Source organism: Xenopus tropicalis, chromosome 5, assembly GCF_000004195.4.
Source record: "Xenopus tropicalis strain Nigerian chromosome 5, UCB_Xtro_10.0, whole genome shotgun sequence".
In the NCBI taxonomy this organism is placed as follows: domain Eukaryota; kingdom Metazoa; phylum Chordata; class Amphibia; order Anura; family Pipidae; genus Xenopus; species Xenopus tropicalis.
In genome coordinates, this window is record NC_030681.2 from 152,604,963 (window position 1) to 152,624,779 (window position 19,817).

The 19,817-nt window shown below is 47.8% G+C and overlaps 1 protein-coding gene across 1 annotated transcript in view; it reads right to left on the bottom strand.

The window, feature by feature from the left end:
* The window catches only part of LOC100486289, a 53,429-nt gene that overhangs the window by 24,126 nt on the left and 9,486 nt on the right, over positions 1 to 19,817 (bottom strand). The window contains exons 2-3 of the mRNA XM_031903097.1: positions 3,644 to 3,780; positions 594 to 663 (exon numbers count right to left, since the gene is read on the bottom strand). Of these exons, the coding sequence (XP_031758957.1) occupies positions 594 to 663; positions 3,644 to 3,762 (189 nt within the window). The 5' untranslated portion in view covers positions 3,763 to 3,780. The remainder of the gene's footprint in view (positions 1 to 593; positions 664 to 3,643; positions 3,781 to 19,817) is intronic.

A 19,817-nucleotide genomic window follows, 5' to 3' on the forward strand; every position in this document is an offset into this window, starting at 1 on the left:
GCCCAGTCCGACCCTGAATGTAACCTCCTAATGACACCCATAGGGGGTGACACATGGACATTGACTCCCTTTTTCCTACAAATACCTTGAGTATCACACTGTCTAGACCCCAGATTTTGGAGCTTTGGAGATAAGAAAGCTAAGCAAGTGCAGTCAACACCAAACCACTGTGGTTTTATTTGTCAAATCAGATGCCTTGCAATTTTTTAACCTATTATTAAAGGAGAAATTAAAATATAATTTAAAAATCCCCTGCGGTTTAGGTTCCTTGTTGTACCAATAACTTCCTTCCCATAGAACTTATCTCTCTATCAGCAGAGGATGCGGAGACAAACTGGGTGTTATACAAACTGACCACTAGGGGTCACTGCTGTGTTTTACCTTCTGCTGTATCTGCCCTGTGGCACTATACACTATTAGTATTACTATTATTAACATTTATTTATAAAGTACTATTATTACTAAGGTATCACTGGCAGAACTGTACTTGTGTTGGTGAATGAGGCCAGGATGAAGGCAGAGCATTGGGAATAATCATCATGCCCTTGCCTTACTATACACCTGTGTGCTACTTGCTACTATCATATACTCACCGCTTTTGTCAGATGCAATTCTTGGTTGGAATTTCCACGCTGGGATAAATTAACCGAACGTCTTTTTGAACTGCAAAGAAACCAGATGTATGTAGAGTGTCAGTACTTTATCCAGAACCCCATCTTGTACGTCTCAGGAGCTGCCATGTAGAGTGTAAGCTCTTTTGGGCAGGGCTCTCTTCACCTCTTGTATCGGTTACTGATTGCTTTATATGTTACTCCTTGTAGAGTGTAAGCTCTTTTGGGCAGGGCTCCCTTCCCCTCTTGTATCGGTTATTGGTTGCTTTATATGTTACTCCTTGTAGAGTGTAAGCTCTTTTGGGCAGGGCTCCCTTCCCCTCCTGTATCGGTTACTGATTGCTTTATATGTTACTCCTTGTAGAGTGTAAGCTCTTTTGGGCAGGGCTCCCTTCCCCTCTTGTATCGGTTATTGGTTGCTTTATATGTTACTCCTTGTAGATTGTAAGCTCTTTTGGGCAGGGCTCCCTTCCCCTCTTGTATCGGTTATTGGTTGCTTTATATGTTACTCCTTGTAGATTGTAAGCTCTTTTGGGCAGGGCTCCCTTCCCCTCCTGTATCGGTTACTGATTGCTTTATATGTTACTCCTTGTAGATTGTAAGCTCTTTTGGGCAGGGCTCTCTTCCCCTCTTGTATCAGTTACTGATTGCTTTATATGTTACTCCTTGTAGAGCGTAAGCTCTTTTGGGCAGGGCTCTCTTCCCCTCCTGTATCAGTTACTGATTGCTTTATATGTTACTCCTTGTAGAGCGTAAGCTCTTTTGGGCAGGGCTCTCTTCCCCTCCTGTATCAGTTACTGATTGCTTTATATGTTACTCCTTGTAGAGCGTAAGCTCTTTTGGGCAGGGCCCCCTTCACCTCTTGTATCGGTTACTGATTGCTTTATATGTTACTCCTTGTAGAGTGTAAGCTCTTTTGGGCAGGGCTCCCTTCCCCTCCTGTATCGGTTACTGATTGCTTTATATGTTACTCTGTATGTCCAGTGTATGAAACCCACTTATTGTACAGCGCTGCGGGATATGTTGGCGCTTTATAAATAAATGTTAAGAATAATAATAATTACCCCACCCGCAGGCCTTAATGTAAGTGCGCCCTCTGCTGGACACATATTTGTGGCATAAGCAGGGAAATTATTTTAGTGCTTCACAAAGGAGGCAGTTTTTGTCAGCACAGATTTACTCACACAGCCTGCCATTGGTCAGGGTAATGTCCCCTTAGAATGGGGGGAAACGTGATGCACAAACCCCCAGACCTTGCACCCCCTTATGTAGGAGACCTGTAGTAGCAATGTGAATGGTCCTGTATAACCAAGGAGAAAAAGAAACCCAAACAGATTCTCTGTGCTGCCAATGTGGCTCCTAAACTAATAGTTGTGGCCCCTGTAGCTCCGCCCCTTGCCCCCACAGCTTCCTACTGACCTCCCTTGTGCCTCTCCCTCCCTGCTCTCATTCCCTGACCTGCAGTGCTCAGTCTGTTCCACAAGGTGGCGCTTGCACTCCGCTACTCTGCCTTCTCTTGGGTAAGTTTCTCAGCCGCTGTTCTATCCACCTAAAGGGCAACTTCTCCTTATTATTTTCAACAAAACATATTTAACCTGTAGGGCATGGTTTATAAATCTTCATATACAGTAACTATAATAAATTATTATATTATAAAGACTCCATCAAATGCATTTGGTTTCTAAGTGAAACTTGCCTAGCTGCTAGTTAATCCAGAGGGCTGCGTCCCCTTCAGGGTAACTATTAGTGCTATACAAACGGCCTAATCTTAGCAACTTTTCAATTGGTTTCCATTTTTTATTTTGTATAGTTTTTGAATTATTTGCCTTCATCTCCTGACTCTTTCCAGCTTTCAAATGGGGGTCACTGACCCCGGCAGCCAAAACCTATTGCTCTGTGAGGCTCCAGTTTTATTATTATTGTTACTTTTTATAACCTTTTTTCTATTCAGCCCCTTTCCTATTCATATATCAGTGTCTCATTCAAAACACTTCCTGGTTGCTATGGCAATTTGGACCCTAGCAACCAGATAGCTGTTATAACTTCAAACTGGAGATAATTAAAAAACTACAAATAATAAAAAATGAAGACCAATTGCAATAAAAAATGAAGACCAGTTGGTATGTGGGGGAGCGGGCAGGCTCCGGGCAGATGTAATCGGAGCAATGTTATTATTTCCCACGTGAGAAACTTCTCCAGCACCGGGGGGGGGGGGGGGGGGGGGCACTTTGCTTTCTGCCCCCTTGTCTGATCCAAAAGCCGAAGGGAAAGAGATTCTCATTGAAGGGGGAAAAACAAGGAAACAGTTTGTTATTCGAGTTAAAGGGAACGAAGGACGGAGAGAAACGTTTAGGGGCTTTCGGATTGCACGGCAGGTTAAAGGGGAAGCAAAGCTGCGAGTTTATTGCTTTTGGGGAGCCAAAAATATCAGCGCCTTTGTGATACGCCCATTGTGCCGGGGAATTGGATATACATGTAGCTCATATGCTGAGACAGTTTGCAATTGGTCACCTTTTATTATTTGTAGTTTTTTTTTTTAGTTATTTTCCTGTTTGTTCAGCAGCATTACAGTTTGGTGGTTGCTAGGATCTTAATTACCTTAGCAACCAGGGAGTGGTTTGAACAGGAGACTGGAATAGGAATAGGAGAGGGGCTGAATAGAAAAATACGTTATTAAAAGTAACAATAACAATAAAACTGGAGCCTCACAGAGCAATAGGGTTTGGCTGCCGGGGTCAGTGACCCCCATTTGAAAGCTGGAAAGAAGAAGAAGGCAAATAGTTTAAAAAATGTTCAAAAATAAATAATGAAGACCAATTGAAAAGCTGCATAGATTTGGCCATTCTATAACATAATAAAAGGTAAGTTAAAGGTAAAACACCCCTTTAAAGTTTTAACCCTGTGACTCCTGGAGGGGTCAGGAGGTATATGGGGCCTATTGTTGAATTATGAAAAATGTCTTTTTTCCAATTATCAGGGGGTTTTCCTGGGCACAGTACCCCCCTGACTGGCACGGGTGGGATCAGACTCACCGGGGGCGGAAGGAGCACAAGAGAAGCAGCAGAATGAGGATGAGGGCAGCGCCGGGGATGAGCAGCCATAGGCCTCCATACTCCCTGTACTGCACAACTGCACCTCTAGGGGGAGCCATCGCGTCACATTGAAGATTCTACAACCAAGAAAACAGAGACACTGAATAAAACCTTCTGCAGTTGCTTCTTACAGACCCACTGGGCCGTACAGCCTGGTCTCCAGCTACTCATAACTGACAGTCAGAGACGGCCAACTGCCAGCAGCGCCTCACATTAATAGGAAAGGAAATTCAGCAGTAATTATAGAAATGAAAGCAAAAGCATGCCAATATGTAGGCAACCCCAATAAGTAACTGGGGCCCCACGCCGCCATCTTGTTTATGACTACCCATGTTTTATCTGCAGCCTCTTCCCCCCCTGGTCCCAAGGTCTGTTCCTTTAATAATATGGAATATTGTACATTGTAATATTGCCCCCCTGATTATAAGGTTCAACGAAAATACCCTCCCTGTGCCCTAAAACAGATCATTCTGAGTTTATAAGGGGGGGGGGGCACAGAGGGTGGTTACCCTGCTAGTTATCAGCTAGTTATCAGCTAGTTATCAGCACAATATCATTAATGGGACATGCCGGGATTCGCCAGAATGCTGCTCAGAGCCAAACATTGCAGTAAGTGTCAATAAAGATGGAGACAGTAGGACAAGATGGAGACAGTAGGGTAAGATGGAGACAGTAGGGCAAGATGGAGACAGAAGGACAAGATGGAGACAGTAGGACAAGATGGAGACAGTAGGACAAGATGGGGACAGTAGGACAAGATGGAGACAGTAGGGCAAGATGGGGACAGTAGGGCAAGATGGGGACAGTAGGGCAAGATGGAGACAGTAGGGCAAGATGGAGACAGTAGGGCAAGATGGAGACAGTAGGGCAAGATGGAGACAGTAGGACAAGATGGAGACAGTAGGGCAAGATGGAGACAGTAGGGCAAGATGGAGACAGTAGGGCAAGATGGAGACAGTAGGACAAGATGGAGACAGTAGGGCAAGATGGAGACAGTAGGGCAAGATGGAGACAGTAGGGCAAGATGGAGACAGTAGGGCAAGATGGGGACAGTAGGGCAAGATGGAGACAGTAGGGCAAGATGGAGACAGTAGGGCAAGATGGAGACAGTAGGACAAGATGGAGACAGTAGGGCAAGATGGAGACAGTAGGGCAAGATGGAGACAGTAGGGCAAGATGGAGACAGTAGGACAAGATGGAGACAGTAGGGCAAGATGGAGACAGTAGGGCAAGATGGAGACAGTAGGGCAAGATGGAGACAGTAGGGCAAGATGGAGACAGTAGGACAAGATGGAGACAGTAGGGCAAGATGGAGACAGTAGGGCAAGATGGAGACAGTAGGAGAAAATTGAGACAGTAGGGCAAGATGGAGACAGAGGAAGAAAATGGAGACAGTAAGACAAGATGGAGACAGTAGGAGAAAATGGAGAAAGCAGGGCAAGATGAACAGTAGAGCTAGATGGAGACAGTAGGGCAAGATGGAGACTTTAAGACAAGATGAACAGTAGGGTAAGATAGAGACAGTAGGACAAGATGGAGACAGTAGGGCAAGATGGGGACAGTAGGGCAAGATGGAGACAGTAGGGGAAAATGGAGTCAGTAAGACAAGATGGAGACAGTAGGAGAAAATGGAGAAAGCAGGGCAAGATGAACAGCAGAGCTAGATGGAGACTTTAAGACAAGATGAACAGTAGGGTAAGATGGAGACAGTAGGACAAGATGAACAGTAGAAGAACATGGAGACAGTAGGGCAAGATGGAGACAGTAGGGCAAGATGGAGACTTTAAGACAAGATGAACAGTAGGGTAAGATGGAGACAGTAGGGCAAGATGAACAGTAGAAGAACATGGAGACAGTAGGGTAAGATGGAGAAAGTAGGACAAGATGAACAGTAGAAGAACATGGAGACAGTAGGGCAAGATGGAGACTTTAAGACAAGCTGAACAGAAGGGTAAGATGGAGACAGTAGGACAAGATGAACAGTAGAAGAACATGGAGACAGTAGGGTAAGATGGAGACAGTAGGACAAGATGAACAGTAGAAGAACATGGAGACAGTAGGGCAAGATGGAGACATTAAGACAAGATGAACAGTAGGGCAAGATGGAGACAGTAGGGCAAGATGGAGACTTTAAGACAAGATGAACAGTAGGGTAAGATGGAGACAGTAGGGCAAGATGGAGACAGTAGGACAAGATGGAGACAGTAGGACAAGATGAACAGTAGAAGAACATGGAGACAGTAGGGTAAGATGGAGACAGTAGGACAAGATGAACAGTAGAAGAACATGGAGACAGTAGGGCAAGATGGAGACTTTAAGACAAGATGAACAGTAGGGCAAGATGGAGACAGTAGGGCAAGATGGAGACTTTAAGACAAGATGAACAGTAGGGTAAGATGGAGACAGTAGGGCAAGATGGAGACAGTAGGGAAAGATGGAGACTTTAAGACAAGATGAACAGTAGGGTAAGATGGAGACAGTAGGGCAAGATGGAGACAGTAGGACAAGATGGAGACAGTAGGACAAGATGAACAGTAGAAGAACATGGAGACAGTAGGGCAAGATGGAGACAGTGGGGTGAGTTAGAGACAAATGGGGACAGATGATGTTGGTAGACAAGATAGAGACATTGTGGCAATACAGTGATAGAAGGAGACATCACCAGTAGGACAGCAAAGAGACAGTAACTCTCTCTCTCAGTACCCATCAGGTGCCGTAGGCTGCCAGGACTACTGGAAATTGCAGGATAGCATTGGCCAAAGGGCTGTAATTTGGACATTCCTACTTTCTATACGTTTCTCATTCCCTTATAGCCATACAGTATGTTGTTATAGTCACGTTTCCCAAAGGGTCCAGCTGAACTACACTGAGCACTTTATGGCAATGCTGCTGCTGGAACTTGTACAACCAACTCATAAAGCATCACTAGCGGCGTGGGTGCTGCCTCCCCCCATACAGTCCTGCTGCCACGAGCCTGCCCAAGGGCCCCCTAGTGGGTAGGGCCGGGTATTGCAGGATTCTTTAGCACAGAAATTGGGTGTTTTCAAATTAAAATATGTCAGGAATTCAGCGTGAAATACCAATGATTTCTAGAATGAAGCAAAGAAATTCAGTGTATGCATGAACTGTGCCCCTGCTGAAACCAGTTTGGTGGGATGTTTGGCCATTTGCAGGTAGAACTATAAAAATACCCCATTACCATCCAGCTACAGGGATCCTGCTGTGTAACAACCCCCCCGGGGCTTATTGTTCTAATACAGGCAGGGCCGCCATGGGGGGGGAGAAGGGGTACCGTTGTACCGTTACGTATAAAGTAACACCAAAACTTATGCACATTAATTATTCATTTTAACTCTTTATATGAACTGCTTATTATAGAGTATTATATTGCGCACACAAGGGGCGTGGCCTAAATATTGGTACTGCGCTTGTGTTTATGGGGGGCCCCATATAAATAACTTGTGTGGGGCCCCAAAGTTTCTAATGGTAGCCCTGAACAAGGTTGCCCAATCGGAACCCCTCAGGCTGGATGTGGCTCTCCCCAAAGTATCTTTACTGCCCTTTGTTAGAATATCTGTGCCCCTCTGTGCCCCCAGCAGCCTGGCAGCCGATCTCTATATGCCCCAAGGCTCAGGGCAATAGTCACTCAGAGCGGTGCAAATACACCGAGCTGTATGTGTGTGGAACGTTCCAGCTGCTTCCCATTAGGGGAGGATTCCTGTCTCTTTAGTTGCCTTATTATTCTGTCAGCTCTCCATATGGGGCACTCACTGTCACTTCATTGCTGTCAGTTGAAAATGCAGCTGCAGTAATAGGAAAATGGATCAGACGTCTCTATATCTTTTCTGTGTCAGTCAGGGGTGCAGGTATTAGAAATGAGACAGTGAGAATAAACATGTCAGTGCTAGGGGTTTCAATACTCTACCCCAAAGAGCTTACAATCTATAAGTAATAAGAAACAAATAGAATCACAATGGGAAAGGGAAGAAGTGCTAACATGAGGGGGGTGTTGGTGCAGATGAAGGTTAGAGAGATGATTACTAAGTTCTATGCAGAAGCCTCACAGAAAGGGATGAAGAAGATGGGAAAACGTGCCCTGAGGGGAAGGGAAAGAGTAAAATTGGGCCGTGTATAGTAAGGGAACAAGAATCAGAGATGGGTTTTTTTGGTACTGAGGGGGAAATGACTTATAGGTACATGGGAATATTTCAGTTGAAAAAGTGACATTTAATCCTTAGCGACAGGGAGGAAGGAGTCAAAGGAAGCTAGAGAAGCCTTAGTATAGAGGAGGTATAGTAGGGAGAAGTGGTGCCTATAGTAGCAGTGGGGGGATAATAGCCTCTGGGAAGGGACTGGGGCTGTGGGATAGCAGGTATAGTAGGGAGAGATGGTGCCTATAGTAGCAGTGGGGGGATAATAGCCTCTGGGAAGGGACTGGGGCTGTGGGATAGCAGGTATAGTAGGGAGAGATGGTGCCTATAGTAGCAGTGGGGGGATAATAGCCTCTGGGAAGGGACTGGGGCTGTGGGATAGCAGGTATAGTAGGGAGAGATGGTGCCTATAGTAGCAGTGGGGGGATAATAGCCTCTGGGAAGGGACTGGGGCTGTGGGATAGCAGGTATAGTAGGGAGAGATGGTGCCTATAGTAGCAGTGGGGGGATAATAGCCTCTGGGAAGGGACTGGGGCTGTGGGATAGCAGGTATAGTAGGGAGAGATGGTGCCTATAGTAGCAGTGGGGGGATAATAGCCTCTGGGAAGGGACTGTGGCTGTGGGATAGCAGGTATAGTAGGGAGAGATGGTGCCTATAGTAGCAGTGGGATAATAGCCTCTGGGAAGGGACTGTGGCTGTGGGATAGCAGGTATAGTAGGGAGAGATGGTGCCTATAGTAGCAGTGGGATAATAGCCTCTGGGAAGGGACTGGGGCTGTGGGATAGCAGGTATAGTAGGGAGAGATAGTGCCTATAGTAGCAGTGGGATAATAGCCTCTGGGAAGGGACTGGGGCTGTGGGATAGCAGGTATAGTAGGGAGAGATGGTGCCTATAGTAGCCCTGGGATAGTATCTTCTAGGAAAGGACTGTGGCTTTTACAGTCAAGTGAATAATGGGGAGATGATTCCCCCAACTTTAGAAATACAAAGGGAATATGAGTCAGTAAAGCCCTGTATATTGACTATATATCACAGTGATGAGAGTTGATCCCTATAAAACAGATAAGGAATGAGGAAGTGGCAGTTCCAACACTTAATTCTTTCCCCTTTGCATATAATACAGCTGCAATAAAGTTATCAGAGGAAGGTTACTATATTGTGTGTATTCAAGGTACAGAAATGCAATAAATGTTAAAGGAACAGTTCACTGTAAAAATTAAACCGGGTAAAATAAAAATAATTTCTAATATAGTTAGTAAGGCAAAAATGTAATCTATAAAGGCTGGAGTGGGCAGATGTCTAATATAATATTAAATAATACTGGAATAAATCTTGGTAGCTGAATAAATTGCCCATGGCCCTCTAACCAGTAGCCCCAGTAAGAGAGCAGCTTCCCCCCTCAGTGCCCCTGTAACTAACTGGCAGGCCTCGCTAATGGATCCCAGAGCAGCTTCCCCCCCTCAGTGCCCCTGTAACTAACTGGCAGGCCTCGCTAATGGATCCCAGAGCAGCTTCCCCCCCTCAGTGCCCCTGTAACTAACTGGCAGGCCTGGCTAATGGATCCCAGAGCAGCTTCCCCCCCTCAGTGCCCCTGTAACTAACTGGCAGGCCTGGCTAATGGATCCCAGAGCAGCTTCCCCCCTCAGTGCCCCTGTTACTAACTGGCAGGCCTGGCTAATGGATCCCAGAGCAGCTTCCCCCCTCAGTGCCCCTGTAACTAACTGGCAGGCCTGGCTAATGGATCCCAGAGCAGCTTCCCCCCTCAGTGCCCCTGTAACTAACTGGCAGGCCTCACTAATGGATCCCAGAGCAGCTTCCCCCCCTCAGTGCCCCTGTTACTAACTGGCAGGACTCGCTAATGGATCCAGAGCAGCTTCCCCCCTCAGTGCCCTGTAACTAACTGCAGGCCTCGCTAATGGATCCCAGAGCAGCTTCACCCCCTCAGTGCCCCTGTAACTAACTGGCAGGCCTCGCTAATGGATCCCAGAGCAGCTTCCCCCCCTCAGTGCCCCTGTAACTAACTGGCAGGCCTCGCTAATGGATCCCAGAGCAGCTTCCCCCCCTCAGTGTCCCTGTAACTAACTGGCAGGCCTCGCTAATGGATCCCAGAGCAGCTTCCCCCCCTCAGTGCCCCTATAACTAACTGGCAGGCCTCGCTAATGGATCCCAGAGCAGCTTCCCCCCCTCAGTGCCCCTGTAACTAACTGGCAGGCCTCGCTAATGGATCCCAGAGCAGCTTCCCCCCCTCAGTGCCCCTGTAACTAACTGGCAGGCTTGGCTAATGGATCCCAGAGCAGCTTCCCCCCCCCTCAGTGCCCCTGTAACTAACTGGCAGGCTTGGCTAATGGATCCCAGAGCAGCTTCCCCCCCCTCAGTGCCCCTGTAACTAACTGGCAGGCCTGGCTAATGGATCCCAGAGCAGCTTCTCCCCTCAGTGCCCCTGTAACTAACTGGCAGGCCTGGCTAATGGATCCCAGAACAGCTTCTCCCCTCAGTGCCCCTGTAACTAACTGGCAGGCCTGGCTAATGGATCCCAGAGCAGCTTCTCCCCTCAGTGCCCCTGTAACTAACTGGCAGGCCTGGCTAATGGATCCCAGAGCAGCTTCTCCCCTCAGTGCCCCTGTAACTAACTGGCAGGCCTGGCTAATGGATCCCAGAGCAGCTTCCCCCCTCAGTGCCCCTGTAACTAACTGGCAGGCCTGGCTAATGGATCCCAGAGCAGCTGAGCAGCCTTTGTAATAGAACAGGGTAGGTTCTCTCCCAGCAAAGCCTTCAATGGATCAGCACCAGGGTTTAAATTTAGAATGTCAGCTCTTCAGGGCACAGAGCGCTATTGCCACCTGGTTTTGACTCGGACAGACCGGTTTTCGGAAGGGCTGTCCAGGTTTAAACTGCAAACTCTCCAAAACTGACAAGGCGATAGACCAATCGGCATTAATAGTCCCACCCCTATGATGTCATCAGCCTGCCCCCCGCTCAGAGATATGGCCGCAGGTTATTGCGCTCTCTGCACTAGTGATGCAGCCCCTCAGACTGGGGTGCTTGGGACCCACCGGGGCTGTCAGTCTAGGGGCCCCTCACCCCCAGCCACAAACCTTCCCCCCAAAGGTTGCCCCGCCGTGCTGCACTTAATAAGCCGGGCCCCCCTACTGCAGATTGGGAAGGAGTGGGCCTGTATCTCCATTCTACTCAGGGTCGGACTGGGCAGCCGGGAAAATACCTCAGGGGAGGACGTTGGGCAAAAGCCCCTGTGGGAAGGGGTCAGGGGTGTGTGGCGGGGGCCCCTGCAGAGGATGCGACCGGAGTAGGTACCTTGGGGGGTGCGGGGCCCCTGGGGTGGTAGCCATGGTGGGCCCTGCACCCCCCAGTCCGACCCTGTTTCTACTACAAAGCTTTCTGGATGCTCATTTGTCACTTTAGTTTTAGTAATGGTAGAGCCGCACAGGGATTGGATGGGTGAGGTCTGAACTTCCCCTCCAGCCCAGCCAATCCCTATGCAGCTTTACCGGGATTTACAGGAAGTGCCTCCTGAAGTCTGCAGCTCAGGGCCGGAACTAGCGCCAAAACAAAATGGATGTGTCTCTCTCCCAGCAGCCCCGTTTGATGGATCAGAACAACTTCAGTTTCCTACAGCCCCATTAATGGGTAACTGCTTCTCATCCCAACAGTCTCTGTGATAGGTCAGTGTAGGTCTGTATGTGAGTGGATAGATAGGTCAGTGTGGGTCTGTATGTGAGTGGATAGATAGGTCAGTATGGGTCTGTATGTGAGTGGATAGGTCAGTGTGGGTCTGTATGTGAGTGGATAGGTCAGTGTGGGTCTGTATGTGAGTGGATAGATAGGTCAGTGTGGGTCTGTATGTGAGTGGATAGGTCAGTGTGGGTCTGTATGTGAGTGGATAGATAGGTCAGTGTGGGTCTGTATGTGAGTGGATAGATAGGTCAGTGTGGGTCTGTATGTGAGTGGATAGGTCAGTATGGGTCTGTATGTGAGTGGATAGGTCAGTGTGGGTCTGTATGTGAGTGGATAGGTCAGTTGTGGAGGTCTGGTTATGTGAGTGGATAGGTCAGTGTGGGTCTGTATGTGAGTGGATAGGTCAGTGTGGGTCTGTATGTGAGTGGATAGGTCAGTGTGGGTCTGTATGTGAGTGGATAGGTCAGTATGGGTCTGTATGTGAGTGGATAGGTCAGTGTGGGTCTGTATGTGAGTGATAGGTCAGTGTGGGTCTGTATGTGAGTGGATAGGTCAGTGTGGGTCTGTATGTGAGTGGATAGGTCAGTGTGGGTCTGTATGTGAGTGGATAGGTCAGTGTGGGTCTGTATGTGAGTGGATAGGTCAGTATGGGTCTGTATGTGAGTGGATAGGTCAGTATGGGTCTGTATGTGAGTGGATAGGTCAGTGTGGGTCTGTATGTGAGTGGATAGGTCAGTGTGGGTCTGTATGTGAGTGGATAGATAGGTCAGTGGGGGTCTGTATGTGAGTGGATAGATAGGTCAGTGTGGGTCTGTATGTGAGTGGATAGGTCAGTGTGGGTCTGTATGTGAGTGGATAGATAGGTCAGTGTGGGTCTGTATGTGAGTGGATAGATAGGTCAGTATGGGTCTGTATGTGAGTGGATAGATAGGTCAGTATGGGTCTGTATGTGGAGTGGATAGGTCAGTGTGGGTCTGTATGTGAGTGGATAGGTCAGTGTGGGTCTGTATGTGAGTGTATAGATAGGTCAGTGTGGGTCTGTATGTGAGTGGATAGGTCAGTGTGGGTCTGTATGTGAGTGGATAGATAGGTCAGTGTGGGTCTGTATGTGAGTGGATAGATAGGTCAGTATGGGTCTGTATGTGAGTGGATAGGTCAGTATGGGTCTGTATGTGAGTGGATAGGTCAGTATGGGTCTGTATGTGAGTGGATAGATAGGTCAGTGTGGGTCTGTATGTGAGTGGATAGATAGGTCAGTGTGGGTCTGTATGTGAGTGGATAGATAGGTCAGTGTGGGTCTGTATGTGAGTGGATAGATAGGTCAGTGTGGGTCTGTATGTGAGTGGATAGGTCAGTGTGGGTCTGTATGTGAGTGGATAGATAGGTCAGTGTGGGTCTGTATGTGAGTGGATAGATAGGTCAGTATGGGTCTGTATGTGAGTGGATAGATAGGTCAGTGTGGGTCTGTATGTGAGTGGATAGGTCAGTATGGGTCTGTATGTGAGTGGATAGGTCAGTATGGGTCTGTATGTGAGTGGATAGATAGGTCAGTGTGGGTCTGTATGTGAGTGGATAGGTAGGTCAGTGTGGGTCTGTATGTGAGTGGATAGGTAGGTCAGTGTGGGTCTGTATGTGAGTGGATAGGTAGGTCAGTATGGGTCTGTATGTGAGTGGATAGATAGGTCAGTGTGGGTCTGTATGTGAGTGGATAGATAGGTCAGTATGGGTCTGTATGTGAGTGGATAGATAGGTCAGTGTGGGTCTGTATGTGAGTGGATAGGTCAGTGTGGGTCTGTATGTGAGTGGATAGGTCAGTATGGGTCTGTATGTGAGTGGATAGATAGGTCAGTATGGGTCTGTATGTGAGTGGATAGATAGGTCAGTGTGGGTCTGTATGTGAGTGGATAGGTCAGTGTGGGTCTGTATGTGAGTGGATAGATAGGTCAGTATGGGTCTGTATGTGAGTGGATAGGTCAGTGTGGGTCTGTATGTGAGTGGATAGGTCAGTATGGGTCTGTATGTGAGTGGATAGGTCAGTGTGGGTCTGTATGTGAGTGGATAGGTCAGTGTGGGTCTGTATGTGAGTGGATAGATAGGTCAGTGTGGGTCTGTATGTGAGTGGATAGGTCAGTGTGGGTCTGTATGTGAGTGGATAGATAGGTCAGTGTGGGTCTGTATGTGAGTGGATAGGTCAGTGTGGGTCTGTATGTGAGTGGATAGGTCAGTATGGGTCTGTATGTGAGTGGATAGGTCAGTGTGGGTCTGTATGTGAGTGGATAGGTCAGTGTGGGTCTGTATGTGAGTGGATAGGTCAGTGTGGGTCTGTATGTGAGTGGATAGGTCAGTGTGGGTCTGTATGTGAGTGGATAGGTCAGTGTGGGTCTGTATGTGAGTGGATAGGTCAGTATGGGTCTGTATGTGAGTGGATAGGTCAGTATGGGTCTGTATGTGAGTGGATAGGTCAGTGTGGGTCTGTATGTGAGTGGATAGGTCAGTGTGGGTCTGTATGTGAGTGGATAGATAGGTCAGTGGGGGTCTGTATGTGAGTGGATAGATAGGTCAGTGTGGGTCTGTATGTGAGTGGATAGGTCAGTGTGGGTCTGTATGTGAGTGGATAGATAGGTCAGTGTGGGTCTGTATGTGAGTGGATAGATAGGTCAGTATGGGTCTGTATGTGAGTGGATAGATAGGTCAGTATGGGTCTGTATGTGAGTGGATAGGTCAGTGTGGGTCTGTATGTGAGTGGATAGGTCAGTGTGGGTCTGTATGTGAGTGTATAGATAGGTCAGTGTGGGTCTGTATGTGAGTGGATAGGTCAGTGTGGGTCTGTATGTGAGTGGATAGATAGGTCAGTGTGGGTCTGTATGTGAGTGGATAGATAGGTCAGTATGGGTCTGTATGTGAGTGGATAGGTCAGTATGGGTCTGTATGTGAGTGGATAGGTCAGTATGGGTCTGTATGTGAGTGGATAGATAGGTCAGTGTGGGTCTGTATGTGAGTGGATAGATAGGTCAGTGGTGGGTCTGTATGTGAGTGGATAGATAGGTCAGTGTGGGTCTGTATGTGAGTGGATAGATAGGTCAGTGTGGGTCTGTATGTGAGTGGATAGGTCAGTGTGGGTCTGTATGTGAGTGATAGATAGGTCAGTGTGGGTCTGTATGTGAGTGGATAGATAGGTCAGTATGGGTCTGTATGTGAGTGGATAGATAGGTCAGTGTGGGTCTGTATGTGAGTGGATAGGTCAGTATGGGTCTGTATGTGAGTGGATAGGTCAGTATGGGTCTGTATGTGAGTGGATAGATAGGTCAGTGTGGGTCTGTATGTGAGTGGATAGGTAGGTCAGTGTGGGTCTGTATGTGAGTGGATAGGTAGGTCAGTGTGGGTCTGTATGTGAGTGGATAGGTAGGTCAGTATGGGTCTGTATGTGAGTGGATAGATAGGTCAGTGTGGGTCTGTATGTGAGTGGATAGATAGGTCAGTATGGGTCTGTATGTGAGTGGATAGATAGGTCAGTGTGGGTCTGTATGTGAGTGGATAGGTCAGTGTGGGTCTGTATGTGAGTGATAGGTCAGTATGGGTCTGTATGTGAGTGGATAGATAGGTCAGTATGGGTCTGTATGTGAGTGGATAGATAGGTCAGTGTGGGTCTGTATGTGAGTGGATAGGTCAGTGTGGGTCTGTATGTGAGTGATAGATAGGTCAGTATGGGTCTGTATGTGAGTGGATAGATAGGTCAGTGTGGGGTCTGTATGTGAGTGGATAGATAGGTCAGTGTGGGTCTGTATGTGAGTGGATAGATAGGTCAGTGTGGGTCTGTATGTGAGTGGATAGGTCAGTGTGGGTCTGTATGTGAGTGGATAGATAGGTCAGTATGTGAGTGGATAGATAGGTCAGTATGGGTCTGTATGTGAGTGGATAGGTCAGTGTGGGTCTGTATGTGAGTGGATAGGTAGTGTGGTCTGTAGTGAGTGTAGGTCAGTGTGGGTCTGTATGTGAGTGGATAGGTCAGTATGGGTCTGTATGTGAGTGGATAGGTCAGTGTGGGTCTGTATGTGAGTGGATAGGTCAGTGTGGGTCTGTATGTGAGTGGACAGATAGGTCAGTGTGGGTCTGTATGTGAGTGGACAGATAGGTCAGTGTGGGTCTGTATGTGAGTGGATAGATAGGTCAGTATGGGTCTGTATGTGAGTGGATAGATAGGTCAGTATGGGTCTGTATGTGAGTGGATAGGTCAGTATGGGTCTGTATGTGAGTGGATAGGTCAGTGTGGGTCTGTATGTGAGTGGATAGGTCAGTGTGGGTCTGTATGTGAGTGGATAGGTCAGTGTGGGTCTGTATGTGAGTGGATAGGTCAGTGTGGGTCTGTATGTGAGTGGATAGATAGGTCAGTGTGGGTCTGTATGTGAGTGGATAGGTCAGTGTGGGTCTGTATATGAGTGGATAGGTCAGTGTGGGTCTGTATGTGAGTGGATAGGTCAGTGTGGGTCTGTATGTGAGTGGATAGGTCAGTATGGGTCTGTATGTGAGTGGATAGGTCAGTGTGGGTCTGTATGTGAGTGGATAGGTCAGTGTGGGTCTGTATGTGAGTGGATAGGTCAGTGTGGGTCTGTATGTGAGTGGATAGGTCAGTATGGGTCTGTATGGGAGTGGATAGGTCAGTATGGGTCTGTATGGGAGTGGATAGGTCAGTATGGGTCTGTATGTGAGTGGATAGGTCAGTGTGGGTCTGTATGTGAGTGGACAGATAGGTCAGTATGGGTCTGTATGTGAGTGGATAGATAGGTCAGTATGGGTCTGTATGTGAGTGGATAGGTCAGTGTGGGTCTGTATGTGAGTGGATAGATAGGTCAGTGTGGGTCTGTATGTGAGTGGATAGGTCAGTATGGGTCTGTATGTGAGTGGATAGATAGGTCAGTGTGGGTCTGTATGTGAGTGGATAGGTCAGTATGGGTCTGTATGTGAGTGGATAGATAGGTCAGTATGGGTCCTGTATGTGAGTGGATAGGTCAGTGTGGGTCTGTATGTGAGTGGATAGGTCAGTATGGGTCTGTATGTGAGTGGACAGATAGGTCAGTGTGGGTCTGTATGTGAGTGGACAGATAGGTCAGTGGGGTCTGTATGTGAGTGGATAGATAGGTCAGTATGGGTCTGTATGTGAGTGGATAGATAGGTCAGTATGGGTCTGTATGTGAGTGGATAGGTCAGTGTGGGTCTGTATGTGAGTGGAGATAGGTCAGTATGGGTCTGTATGTGAGTGGATAGGTCAGTGTGGGTCTGTATGTGAGTGGATAGGTCAGTGTGGGTCTGTTATGTGAGTGGATAGATAGGTCAGTATGGTCTGTATGTGAGTGGATAAGGTCAGTATGGGTCTGTATGTGAGTGGGATAGGTCAGTGTGGGTCTGTATGTGAGTGGATAGATAGGGTCTATGGGGATAGGTAGTGGTCTGTATGTGAGTGGATAGAGTCAGTGTGGGTCTGTATGTGAGTGGAATAGGTCAGTATGGTCTGTATTGAGTGAATAGGTCAGTGTGGGTCTGTAATGTGAGTGGATGGTCAGTGTGGGTCTGATGTGAGTGGATGATAGGTCAGTATGGGTCTGTATGTGAGTGGATAGGTCAGTGTGGGTCTGTATGTGAGTGGATAGGTCAGTGTGGGTCTGTATGTGAGTGGATAGATAGGTCAGTGTGGGTCTGTATGTGAGTGGATAGATAGGTCAGTATGGGTCTGTATGTGAGTGGAATAGGTCAGTGTGGGTCTGTATGTGAGTGGATAGATAGGTCAGTGTGGGTCTGTATGTGAGTGGATAGGTCAGTGTGGTCTGTATGTGAGTGGATAGATAGGTCAGTATGGGTCTGTAATGTGAGTGGATAGATAGGTCAGTATGGTCTGTATGTGAGTGGATAGGTCAGTGTGGGTCTGTATGTGAGTGGATAGGTCAGTATGGGTCTGTATGTGAGTGGACAGATAGGTCAGTGTGGGTCTGTATGTGAGTGACAGATAGTCAGTGTGGGTCTGTATGTGAGTGGATAGATAGGTCAGTATGGGTCTGTATGTGAGTGGATAGGTCAGTATGGGTCTGTATGTGAGTGGATAGGTCAGTATGGTCGTTTGATGAGTGGATAGGTCAGTGTGGGTCTGTATGTGAGTGGAATAGGTCAGTGTGGGTCTGTATGTGATGGATAGGTCAGTGTGGGTCCTGTATGTGAAGTGGATAGGTCAGTGTGGGTCTGTATGTGAGTGGATAGATAGGTCAGTGTGGGTCTGTATGTGAGTGGATAGGTCAGTGTGGGGTCTGTATGTGAGTGGATAGGTCAGTGGGTGGGTCTGTATGTGAGTGGATAGGTCAGTGTGGGTCTGTATGTGAGTGGATTAGGTCAGTATGGGTCTGTATGTGAGTGGATAGTCAGTGTGGGTCTGTAATGTGAGTGGATAGGTCAGTGTGGGTCTGTATGTGAGTGATAGGTCAGTATGGGTCTGTATGTGAGTGGACAGATAGGTCAGTGTGGGTCTGTATGTGAGTGGACAGATAGGTCAGTATGGGTCTGTATGTGAGTGGATAGATAGGTCAGTATGGGTCTGTATGTGAGTGGATAGGTCAGTATGGTCTGTATGTGAGTGGATAGGTCAGTGTGGGTCTGTATGTGAGTGGATAGGTCAGTGTGGGTCTGTATGTGAGTGGATAGGTCAGTGTGGGTCTGTATGTGAGTGGATAGGTCAGTGTGGGTCTGTATGTGAGTGGATAGATAGGTCAGTATGGGTCTGTATGTGAGTGGATAGATAGGTCAGTATGGGTCTGTATGTGAGTGGATAGGTCAGTATGGGTCTGTATGTGAGTGGATAGGTCAGTGTGGGTCTGTATGTGAGTGGATAGGTCAGTGTGGGTCTGTATGTGAGTGGATAGGTCAGTGTGGGTCTGTATGTGAGTGGATAGGTCAGTGTGGGTCTGTATGTGAGTGGATAGGTCAGTGTGGGTCTGTATGTGAGTGGATAGGTCAGTGTGGGTCTGTATGTGAGTGGTAGGTCAGTGTGGGTCTGTATGTGAGTGGATAGGTCAGTGTGGGTCTGTATGTGAGTGGAGATAGGTCAGTTTGGGTCTGTATGTGAGTGGATAGGTCAGTGTGGGTCTGTATGTGAGTGGATAGGTCAGTGTGGGTCTGTATGTGAGTGGATAGGTCAGTGTGGGTCTGTATGTGAGTGGATAGGTCAGTATGGGTCTGTATGGAGTGGATAGGTCAGTATGGGTCTGTATGGGAGTGGATAGGTCAGTATGGGTCTGTATGTGAGTGGATAGGTCAGTGTGGGTCTGTATGTGAGTGGATAGATAGGTCAGTATGGGTCTGTATGTGAGTGGATAGATAGGTCAGTATGGGTCTGTATGTGAGTGGATAGGTCAGTGTGGGTCTGATGAGTGGATAGATAGGTCAGTGTGGGTCTGTATGTGAGTGGATAGGTAGGTCAGTGTGGGTCTGTATGTGAGTGGATAGATAGGTCAGTGTGGGTCTGTATGTGAGTGGATAGATAGGTCAGTGTGGGTCTGTATGTGAGTGGATAGATAGGTCAGTATGGGTCTGTATGTGAGTGGATAGATAGGTCAGTGTGGGTCTGTATGTGAGTGGATAGGTCAGTATGGGTCTGTATGTGAGTGGATAGATAGGTCAGTGTGGGTCTGTATGTGAGTGGATAGGTCAGTATGGGTCTGTATGTGAGTGGATAGATAGGTCAGTATGGGTCTGTATGTGAGTGGATAGGTCAGTGTGGGTCTGTATGTGAGTGGATAGGTCAGTATGGGTCTGTATGTGAGTGGACAGATAGGTCAGTGTGGGTCTGTATGTGAGTGGACAGATAGGTCAGTGTGGGTCTGTATGTGAGTGGATAGATAGGTCAGTATGGGTCTGTATGTGAGTGGATAGATAGGTCAGTGTGGGTCTGTATGTGAGTGGATAGGTCAGTGTGGGTCTGTATGTGAGTGGATAGGTCGATGGGTCTGTATGTGAGTGGATAGGTCAGTGTGGGTCTGTATGTGAGTGGATAGGTCAGTGTGGGTCTGTATGTGAGTGGATAGATAGGTCAGTGGGGTCTGTATGTGAGTGGATAGATAGGTCAGTGTGGGTCTGTATGTGAGTGGATAGATAGGTCAGTATGGGTCTGTATGTGAGTGGATAGGTCAGTGTGGGTCTGTATGTGAGTGGATAGATAGGTCAGTATGGGTCTGTATGTGAGTGGATAGGTCAGTGTGGGTCTGTATGTGATGGATAGATAGGTCAGTATG